General features: G+C 48.8%; 1 protein-coding gene and 1 non-coding gene across 3 annotated transcripts; both read left to right on the top strand.

Moving 5' to 3' along the window:
* Positions 1–1,966: 1,966 nt before the first annotated feature.
* Positions 1,967–2,039, top strand: TRNAG-CCC. Its single transcript has one exon. It is a non-coding gene; the product is annotated as a tRNA-Gly (tRNA).
* Positions 2,040–6,920: 4,881 nt separating this feature from the next.
* Positions 6,921–9,629, top strand: C1H11orf91 (chromosome 1 C11orf91 homolog). 2 transcript variants are annotated; one of them, XR_006342294.1, is made up of 2 exons: positions 6,921–8,317; positions 9,382–9,629. XR_006342294.1 is itself a non-coding variant. In XM_043908917.1 (2 exons), exons 1-2 carry the CDS (start codon positions 7,731–7,733, stop codon positions 9,465–9,467), a joined length of 567 nt encoding a protein of 188 aa, XP_043764852.1. In that variant the 5' UTR covers positions 6,921–7,730; the 3' UTR covers positions 9,468–9,629. The 2 variants fall into 2 exon arrangements, 1 of the variants encoding a protein (XP_043764852.1); XM_043908917.1 differs by having other exon boundaries at positions 6,921–8,211.
* The last annotated feature ends 908 nt before the right edge of the window (positions 9,630–10,537 follow it).

Below are 10,537 nucleotides of genomic sequence, written 5' to 3'. Positions count from 1 at the left end.
GCGACTTAGCACAACACGTGCATAGCACTGTCTGTACCCAAACCCATCAGAGTGTTTATAAACTACCGTCCTTGTCCATTTCACTGAGTGGGGCGGTGGGGCCCGGGGCACTCAGCCTGGAGGTGGGCAGCTGCTGGCAGTTGATTGAGCTGCTCAGTGATGTCTGGGCTGGGATATTTGTGCTAATTTGGGTCTTTCCCTCCTGATCATAAAATGACTGCAGAAGTTCCAGCATTGCATCTGGGTTCAAGGCAGGAAGACAAGATGAGGGGAAAATTTCAGTTGTTTCTGTCCCTCTTATTGGGAAAGTAAAACCCTTCTCAGAAAGCTCTCAGGTATGTGTTCTGACTGGAACTGTGTCTCATGGCTGTCCCTAGCTTCAAAGGGGCTGGCAGAATTTCCAGTCTTTGTAGGGGATGCCAGCGATGGAAAGGGTTAAAAACAGTCATCGAGAATAGCCAGCCAATAGTATTTACCACCCCAGTGGCCACACTGAACAGGCTGTTGATTTCTTCCCCTTAACCTGGACCCCCAAAATTACCCTGGTGTCTGCGTCTTCTAAACCTAAATCTTAAGCTTTTAATTCCATGAGCTATCTCATGTCCCTCTGTATAAACCCTCAGTACCAACCTCTGTTGCCTGTGAACAGAAAATTCTGACGACCTACCCTACAACTGAACCATCAGTATAACATGAAAACACACCAGTGGACAGCAAGCGTTAGTGACATCATTTCACCCAAGGTTGCACCACTGGTTCATGCTGGTTGATGGGACTCAGACTTGGGTCTCACCTTCCAAGCCCTTGCATTCTCCATGCCAGCCAATCTACCTCCCAGGGTTTGGTTTATTAAAAATTGTACTAACACTGAGACTACAGGGGAACATATCCAACCAAGAGAAACAAGAAAAATGGCTAGGCTGCAGTTTTAAGAAACTTTCTTGAAATAGTGGGTGTTGGGGGAAGGGAGGTGGGAATGCCTCCCCCCACCCCCGAGGTTCAGACCAACACAATGGTTAATTCAAATAAGTAATAAAGAAAAGACTGTTCCATGGTTCCCGGAATAGCTGGGCCCTTGAACCGTGATACAAACAACTTCCAATTAGAGCCAGCCCCCTGCCAAGAAGAGGATGGGAAGCCAGAGGCCAGGAAGGTGACCTTGCCTGAGGGCTGAGGCAACTGCCGGGAGGCTGTCGGAGGGAGTGGGCCCTGGAGTCAGCCTGCCTGTGTGGAACACCAGCTCTGATGCTAACCAGCCACAGGACCTCAGGTAACTAACTGAGCCTTGTATGCCTCAGTTTCCACATCTGGAAAATGGGGACAATGACGCCTACCTACTTCTAGGGGTTGTTAGATAAAGTGAGTGATGACAAGTACCTGGTACACAGTAGCCTCTCTTTGTATGTTTACTACCATAGGGACGACTTCCCTATATAGCTCAAACGGTAAAGAATCTTGCCTGCAATGCAGGAGACCAGGGTTTGATCCCTGGGTTGGGAAGTTCCTTTGGAGAAGGGAATGGCAATCCACTCCAGTATTCTTGCCTGGAAAATTCCATGGACAGAGAAGCCTGGCGGGTCACATGGGGTCACAAAGAGTCGGACACAACTGAGCAACTAACACATACACCATAGGGGCAGAGTAAAGGGACAAAGTAGATGACTAAATAGTTAACTCCAATGGGGATCTTAAGTACAAAGTACGGAAGACTCCCGTAAGTTAATGGTCACTCAAGAAAGCAGGCTTGCTTAAGAAAGCAAGCAAGCAGGCTTTGCCTAGCAACAAAACCACACAGACTTGCTTGGCAACAAAACTGTGCCTCAGAAGCATGAGACATGCCCCCAAACAATAAAATGATGATGGAATAAGACCTACATCATACCCATCAAAATCAAGTTAATGATTCTCGAGAAGGGGCTTTTTCTTTATGTACTAAGAGCAGAAATATAGAAGAAAGGTGGGGGCTTCCTTGGTGGTCCAGTGGCTAAGACTATGCACTCCCAATGCAGGGGGCCTGGGTTCAATCCCTAGTCAGGGAACTAGATCCCACATGCCACAACTAAGAGTTCACATGCCGCAACTAAAGATACGACATGCCACAACTAAGACCCAGTGTGGCCAAAATAGGAAGAAAAAAAATACATATATATATATATACACACACACACACATATATAGGAGAAAGGTGACACTTTACTGAAACTTGACGATTTACCATACTTTAGTATATGTTACCACCTGTTTCTCATTTCTGTAGTGCCATTGGGCTTCCCTGGTGGCTCAGATGGTAAAAAATCTGCCTGCAATGCAGGAGACCTGGATTCAATCCCTGGGTTGGGAAGATCCCCTGGAAGAGGGCATGACAATCCCTTGCAGTATTCTCCATGCCTGGAGCATCCCATGGACAGAGGAGCCTGGCAGGCTACAGTCCATGGTGTTGCAAAGAGTTGGACACGACTGAGCAACTGAACTGAACTGAATCTATCACTCTGCCTCTCACTGAATTATTTCTGCACCAAGATGGGAGAACCTATGCTGCACTACGTCCTGAAATGCATTCTGTGGTTTCACTATCAGTGTCTTCAGCAGGACAACAAGGAATCCGCTTCTAGGGTGTAGGGCTTTTCAAGCTGGCTGCTGCTGCTGAGTCACTCAGTTGTGTCCGACTCTTTGCAACCCCATGGGCTGTAGCCCGCCAGGCTCCTGTGTCCATGGGGATTCTCCAGGCAAGAATACTAGAGTGGGTTGTCATGCCCTCCTCCAGGGGAGCTTCTGAACCCAGGGATCGAACCCAGTTCTCCCACATTGCAGGCAGATTCTTTACCGTCTGAGCCACCAGGGAAGCCCTCTCAACCTGGAGGGGGTCTGATTTTCAAGGAGGGACCCCTCCTGATCCATTTTTCTCATCAATTTACCAGGAACTCCTGGTGAACAAGGAAATCCATGTGGAAGTGAATGCTGATCAGTCACACCTCCTTGAGCACCAGAGATGTGTCCCAGGTACTGCTTATACATATTTTCATCAAATACATCAACCTTGTGAAGCAGATACTGTCTTCACTTTACAGGTCAGAAGACGGAGGGTCAGGGACCTAGCATGATTTTCCCGGAGTCACAAAGAGTCCTGATTCAAGCATTGACTCTTGTCTCAGTCTGTTCAGGCAGCTATATATAAAAAATACCATAGGTTGGGTGGCTTAGACAACAAACATTTCTATCTCACAGTTCTAGGGGCTGGCAAGTCCCAAATAACAGCTCCAGGTTACTTGGTATCTGGTGAGACGCCACTTCCTGGTTCACTGGAAGTGGTCCTCTGTGTCCTCACGTGGTGGAAGGGAAAGAGGTCTCTCTTATTCTCAGGGCACTCATCCCATGTATGAGGGCTGTGTCTTCAGGACATAACCACTTCCTAATACCCTCCCATTGGGAGTCAGGGTTTCATATGAGTTTGCTACTGCTGCTAAGTCGCTTCACTCACGCCCGACTCTGCAACCCCATAGACAGCAGCCCACCAGGCTCCCCCGTCCCTGGGATCCTCCAGGCAAGAACATTGGAGTGGGTTGCCATTTCCTTTTCCAATGCATGAAAGTGAAAAGTGAAAGTGAAGCCACTCAGTCGTGTCCGATTCTTAGTGACCCCATGGACTGCAGCCTACCAGGCTCCTCCGTTCATGGGATTTTCCAGGCAAGAGTACTGGAGTGGGTTGCCATTGCTTTCTCCATCATATGAATTTCGGTGGACACAAACATTCTCTCTATAACAACTCTGTTATATTCCAAGCCACTGTATTTCCCTAAAAGCCATCCAGAGCCAAGGCAGGCATGGAAAATCCTGATGTATCCCTCAAGAGGCAGAGACCCTAGAGATGGTGTGCTGGCCGGCAATGTATCTAGATGCAGAGCTAGAGTGATGGAGGGAAAGTGTACTCCCAGGGGAAGTGTTCTGTACCATCTTCAGCAGTCCCACGACTGAGGAAGCCAGGCAGACAGCACCCCAGGACTGCCTGGCTGGAGAGGGATGTGGCAATGGAAAATTTACAAACTCCAACTGCAGCGAGGCAAACTAGGTGAATAGAGTTTAAATCAGTGTTGGGAGCAACTTCCATATCTTGATGTCTTATGAAGAGTGACACTCCTGGCCCCTCTCCTCTAGAGAGTGGAGAAAGGACAGCCCTGCTTAGAGAGTTCAGAGAAAGGATCAGGTTGGTTCTTGGCAGTCTCTTCACTGTGTCCATGAAGGCCCTTTCTCTGAACACAAAGCCTGTGGTTTTCCCACAGGGCCTTGAGCTGGTGGGTGAGGTCAGTTGAGAGGTGCAGTATGAGTAAGCCTAGCTGGTTGCCAGACTTCTAACCACGTCTTCCAACTGAACTTCATCAGCAAAGAAGGCCTCACATATGTCTTGGTTCCAAATGCAAACAGGGGGCAGGGGTGTTAGAATTGAGTCCCTCAAGCCCAATAGGATGGCACTAAATGGGGACTGGGGGGGAGAGGCAGGATATACAACAGCTTTGGACTCCAGGAGAGAAAGGTTCTGTTTAAAATGAACATAAGCCTGCTTTATCTGTTCTTTAGCAACTTGAATTTCCTGGACCTTTATTTCCAGAGATAATCTATAGGCGTTTTTCTTAAAAACCATGGTTTATTATGGCTCCATTTGGACTTCACCTCCAAATTCAGGTTTATCTCAAGTGTTTGCTCATTGTGGCACCTGAGTTTTCTCCTGGTGTGCTTGTTACAGGAAACAACCTCTTTTTAAACCCATTGTCTAAAACAATGGTGTTATGATTAAGCCATCCAGTATCAAATCTTATCTTGGAGCTAAGAAAAAACATCTGGTAGCTTTTCCTCTTTGAAAGGAGAAATACACATAAAAACATCTGATTATATTAGATCATTTAATAAAATTTAATGCAAAGTCTCTTTCCATTCTAAGGATCTTCAGCATGTAACAATAAGAGCTAACATAGGTACTATGCCCAGGTACTTAGATTGCCTCATTTAATCTTGCCAACCCAAGCAAGTAGGTACCATTATGATTCCCGCTGTATAGATGAAAAACTGAGGTTCGGAAAGGTTCACTCACACAGCCAAATACACGGTGGATTCAGAGCTTGGTCCCAGGGCTGAGTCTCAGACCCTGGCTCCTACCATTACTATGATTCTGTAGAGGTGGGGAAAAAACCTCCCCTGCTACTTTAGGTTCAGTAGCTGGGTCATGAGAATTAAAGCAGCAAAAGACAAATGAATAGGAGAAAAGATTCATTATGCATGCACATGTGGGCCTTACACAACAGTAGTGAAAACCCAAAGAAGTGTTTAGGTTTGCGAGCTCATAAACCATCTCAACAAAGGGTGATAAACTGTGAACAAGACAAAGTGAAAGGGGTTTGGGTTTCCAGGAATTTTCATTTCTAGGTAAATTGTAGGAAGGTAAATATTGGATTGGACAAAAAGTTGATTCAAGTTTTTTAGTAAGATCTTACAGAAAAACCCCAAATGAACTTTTTGGCCAACCCAATAAATGGGGGAAGCTTATGGAAGATAAAGGTTGTTTGGTAAGGCCCTGTTATGCAAACTCAAGTTAGGGCCATTTCCAGTGATAAGAGTTGTCTCTCTATTCTGGTGTGGGAGAGGGGGTTGGGGACACCTTCACAAAGTGAAATTTATTTTATCTTTACAAAGGAAATTTTGTAACCTTTAAAAGGGGAAATTTATGCCCTGCTTTTAGGCAGAAAAGGAGAGAACAGAGTAACTCCTGTATCTGCTTTTTCTCAATTAACTTCAACTTAAAATAATTCTTATGCCAAAGTGGTGTATCTTGTGGTGGTATATTCAGATCTCCTTCAGTTCCCACAATACATAACACTATTTTAAAAGTGCCCAAATATTTATTGAATTCTATTATATGCCCTGGTGGCTCAGTTTGTAAAGAATCTGCCTGAAATGCAGGGGACCTGGGTTCGATCCCTGAGTTGGGAAGATCCCCTGGAGAAGGAAATGGCAACCCACTCCAGTACTCTTGCCTGGAAAATCCCATGGACAGAGGAGCCCGGCGAGCTACAGTCCATGGGGTCACAAGAGTCAGACACAACTTGGTGACTAAACCACTCCACCACCACCATTATATGCCCAGCATTATAGGATCCTTGGGCCAGATCCTCGCCCTCAAGAAGCTTACAAGTGAGTATGGGAAGAAAAAGCTTCTTAGTTTCAGACAAGCCCCTCAATGGGAACTGCTCTTATATTTGGACAGAATACATACATTTACAAGTTCTTCACACACACTATTGTCTTCCATCTGATCATCAGAAACAACCCTATGAGGCCGCCTGTTTCTTTTATTTTGCAGAAAACCATCTTAGAAGTCCAGCAACTCACCAGTCCAGGACATCTGACTCTGCTTTGCTGCTACACACACATACACACACACAGTATTTGCTAGTGGACCTGGATCTGACTCAGATCTTAACTGACCAGCAGACTAAACTGGCCCCCATTCATCTTTGTTCATTCACCTCAGTATCATTAGGCAGAGGTTTTCAAGGAAATTTACTCTCCTTCCGTCTATGGCTAATGCAGGCTACTATTTAAATGATCTGGGCATGTCCTTGGGCAGTATATCCAAATCACCTTAAAAAATAACTGAGCTGTTTGAGGGTTGCTCTTCAGAATTTCCTTTTGGTGGTTCGTTGACTGCCTTTTAGCTCCTGATAAGCAATGTTTGGAAGAAAATTAAACTGCATTTCACTAAAGACACCTAGGTCAGATCTATTACAAATCCATAAAAGGCTCTCTCTCTCCTTTTTTCCCCCAGAATTGTCCACAACACTGGGAAATTCGGTGAAAACTTGGGTTGGTTCTAACAGCCATTCCCATCAACCTGCTTCTTCTGTTATAGAGAATGAAAAGTCAGATACTTGTTTCCCCAGACTTCTCTGCAAGGAGGGGTGGTAAGCAAAGTCTGCTGATGCAGGGGGCAAGTTTCTAGGATTTTTTTTTTTTTTTCTCCCTATAAGAGGAGAGGGGCTTCCCAGGTGGCACAGTGGGAAAGAATCTACCTGCCAAGGCAAGAGAGGCAAATTCAATCCCTGGGTGGGGAAGATGCCCTGGCTAGGAAAGGGCAACCCACTCCAGTATTCTTGCCTGGAAAATTCCGTGGACAGAGGAGTCTGGTGGGCTACAGTCTATGGGGTCGCAAAGAGTCTGACAGGACTGAACACGCCCGCACACACGCAGACACAAACACGAAAGGGCAGGAAGACTGAAGAAGGGTTCCTCTCGGAGTTCTGACCAGCTCGCGGCTTCCTGCTTTTGGATGCGGTTATAGTGGGATGAGAGAGCAGGAGTCAGGGGTGCAATAACGCGAGTGAGGCTTGTGAAATTCAGGGGTGGTAGTGGGAGTCTCGGGGCGGGACCTGGCCGGGGTATGGAGGACGTGGAGGTGCTGTCGTCGAGGACGCTGGGTGATCGCCGATAGGAGATGAGCGGCACAACAGAACGGATGCGCCCGACTCCCCATTTCCTCTACTAGGGTGGCCTTTCTCACTCCTGGGGGCGTCGGCGGGCCACATTCTGGGGCGTGGCCAGCCGGACTTGAAAACCCCGACTGTTTGGGGGCGGGGCCGCTCCCTCGGGGCGTGGCCTGTGGAACCTCGGAATCCCGGCGACTCGGGGCCGGGGCTCGCGTCTCCCGGCGCGGGGTTCCTCCCACGCAGCTTCCTATTCAAACGATGCCGAAGGGGCGGCGCGGCAGCCAGAGCCCCACGATGAGCCAGCGACCGGCTCCGCCCCTCTACTTCCCATCCCTCTACGACCGCGGCATCTCCTCGTCGCCGCTCAGCGACTTCAACATCTGGAAGAAGCTCTTCGTGCCGCTGAAGGCTGGAGGGGCGCCGGCGGCGGGGGGCCGGTCCCTGCCCCAGGCGCCCTCGGCCGCAGCGCCCCCGCCGCCGCCAGGCCTGGGTCCCCCTAGTGAGCGCCCTTGTCTCCCGCCCTGGCCCTCCGGCCTGGCCTCCATCCCCTACGAGCCTCTGCGCTTCTTTTACTCCCCACCGCCGGGGCCCGAGGCAGCGGCCTCCCCGCTGGTTCCCGGCCCCACGACCTCCCGGCTAGCCTCTGCCGCCCACCCCGAGGACCTGTGTGAGCTGGAGATCCGGATTAAGGAGCTGGAGCTGCTCACCATAACTGGGGACGGCTTCGACTCCCAGCGCTGTGCGTGACCCCGGCGCCTTAGCCTGCCTTGGCTCCCTCTTTGGCTCCGTGGCCCCTGAGCCCCTCACCCGCAATGTGGCCTTTAGGCTCAGACTCCAGTTCCCAGGAACCCCAGATCCCAAACCAATTACCCGCCCCCTCCCCGGAACCCAGACACTCCATCCTGGATTTCAACCACTTTCTTCCTCCACCGTAAATCAGGACCCTTTTGCCTCAAGTTCCGACTTCCCCCCCGCCCTGAGCCCTTATGTTACTCTGAACTCTATACCTGGAACTCGGTCCTTCAGAACCCCCAGGTTGAACTTTAAGCCTCCTGAACAGTAGTACAACCACCCTGGGGAGGGGGGGTCCACCCCCACAGACAACCCCTGTTTCTAGAGGCCTGACTCAGTGTTTATCTTAAACTGGGGTCCTCAGTGGAAGGAGGGGGAGTAGGTGAGGGTCATTTGATCTCTAGGGAGAGGTGCAAGACCCAGAAGGCTGAGGATGCTCACCGAGGGCCTTTGGGATCTTCCATTTCTCAGTGCTGGAAGGTCACCTCCTATGACACCTCTGGCTGCCCTCTCACCAGGGTCCTGGCCTCTGCCATCTGATCTAAGGTCTAAAGTCTTAAGCAGAACAGGGCAGAATTCCTCTAGTGTGCAAACTGACTGAGTCCTCTCTGTTCCACAGCAAAGTTGTTAAATCCAGTTTTACTGCCAGAAGGACCAGATTGCACTGTGGAATATTCAGGAACCATAGGCTGTTCAACAGACTTTGTCTTTGCCAACACCTGGTCTGGCTAAGGCTAGCTCTTGACCACTGGAGGAGGGCAGATGGTTCTAGAAAGACCATCCCCATTATTGTGAAATAGACTACATGTTTAGGTATATGTGGCCATGGGAATGATCCCCCATTCATCAGGTACTCTGTGATGTCCCCTTCCCCACTTCCTCAAGAAGAAAACTAGAATACTTGGACTTTCTAAGTCCTGGATTTCTCAACCACGTATTTCTCCACTTGGATGTGTTTTGGTTCTTAGAGGTTTTTCCCCCCTCACCCATCTTGGGTCCGAATAGGTTTGGGACTCATATGGAGAAGCACACGATTGCTTCCCCAAAGCTAGCTTTGGAAGTGTTAGAAAAAAGCCCTTCTCGCTCCTACATCTAAGTTTGTTTTGGTCTTCTGCAGATAAATTCTTGAAGGCGCTGAAGGATGAAAAGTTACAAGGCCTGAAGACCAGGCAGCCTGGGAAGAAGTCGGCCTCTCTCTCCTGAGGAGCTGCGCACCAGAGCCTGGCAGCCGCCTCCTTAGGCGTTAGTGCTTAGATAATGTGTCCCGTTTGTTGTCATTTCAAAGATCGTTATTTTCTGTTCTGTATTTACTGCTGTTCTCGTTGCTCCCAGCACGTGCTCCACATACAGTGCCCACTTGCATGGCAAATCTCATGGTCTCTCTCCTGTCTGTGCCACTGCGGGGGGAGTGCTCTCATAGGGGCTGGAGGCTGCTGCCCAGCCAGCATTCAGGGGCTTCCAAAACCAGGGGAGGAGGGGATCCCCAACACTGTCAAGTCGGGGGGATTGGAAAAAGCCAAGGGCAACATATATTTGGTTCTGTTGCCATGTCCCTACTCGGAAAGGCTCTTTGAGGACTGGAACAAGGGGTTAGTTTGGTTTCAAACAGCTTTAGTCCTTGGAAATGTTTTATAATTTTTAAATGCTTTTTGGAGCACAAAACTCTTTGTTAATCTGATGAAAGGCATGGTCCTTCCTAGACATTCATATAGTCAAATATTTGAGTGCTTATTATGTGTTAGGCACCCTCCTGGGCTCTTGGGGTTGGGGGTGGGGATACAGACAGCAAATATTATTAGTAAATCATAATATGGTATCAGAAGATGACAGGTTAAGGGGAAAACAAAAAGTAGGGATGAGGATGGTCAGGACGGTGGGAGGAAAGCAGGGTTTCTTGAAGAGAGAACATGTAAACAGTGATTGATGGAGATTAAGGGCAATAGCCAGGAGACACCCTAGGGGAGCATTTCAGGGTGAAGGGCAGGTGCAAAGGCTGAAGGTGGGAGCACGCTGGGAGGTTTGAGGGTCAGCAGAGAGCGCAGACGGCTGGAGCAGGAGTAAGGGGAGGGAGGAAGGGATGAGGGCAGAGAGGGTCCATTTGCATGGAACCTTACAGACATGGTAAGGACCTGGGGATTTTACTCTGAGTGCGATGGAAAGTAGAGAGTTTTCAGCTGATGAGTAACAGGTTCTGATTTGTGCTATGTTGAGAACAGAGTAAGGAAGGATGAAGAGAAAACAGGAGGTTGTTGGAATTGTTGAGCTAAGTGAGA

Source organism: Cervus elaphus, chromosome 1 (genome assembly GCF_910594005.1).
Source record: "Cervus elaphus chromosome 1, mCerEla1.1, whole genome shotgun sequence".
Classification (NCBI taxonomy): domain Eukaryota; kingdom Metazoa; phylum Chordata; class Mammalia; order Artiodactyla; family Cervidae; genus Cervus; species Cervus elaphus.
The sequence above is the reverse complement of the archived record's forward strand: the minus strand, read 5'-3'. Positions and strand labels throughout refer to the sequence as shown.

Coding starts and splice junctions, on each gene's coding strand:
- C1H11orf91 (XM_043908917.1), top strand. CDS start 7,731: ATGCCGAAGGGGCGGCGCGGCAGCCAGAGCCCCACGATGAGCCAGCGA. Junction 8,212..9,381: donor CGGCTTCGACTCCCAGCGCT/GTGCGTGACCCC, acceptor GGTCTTCTGCAG/ATAAATTCTTGAAGGCGCTG.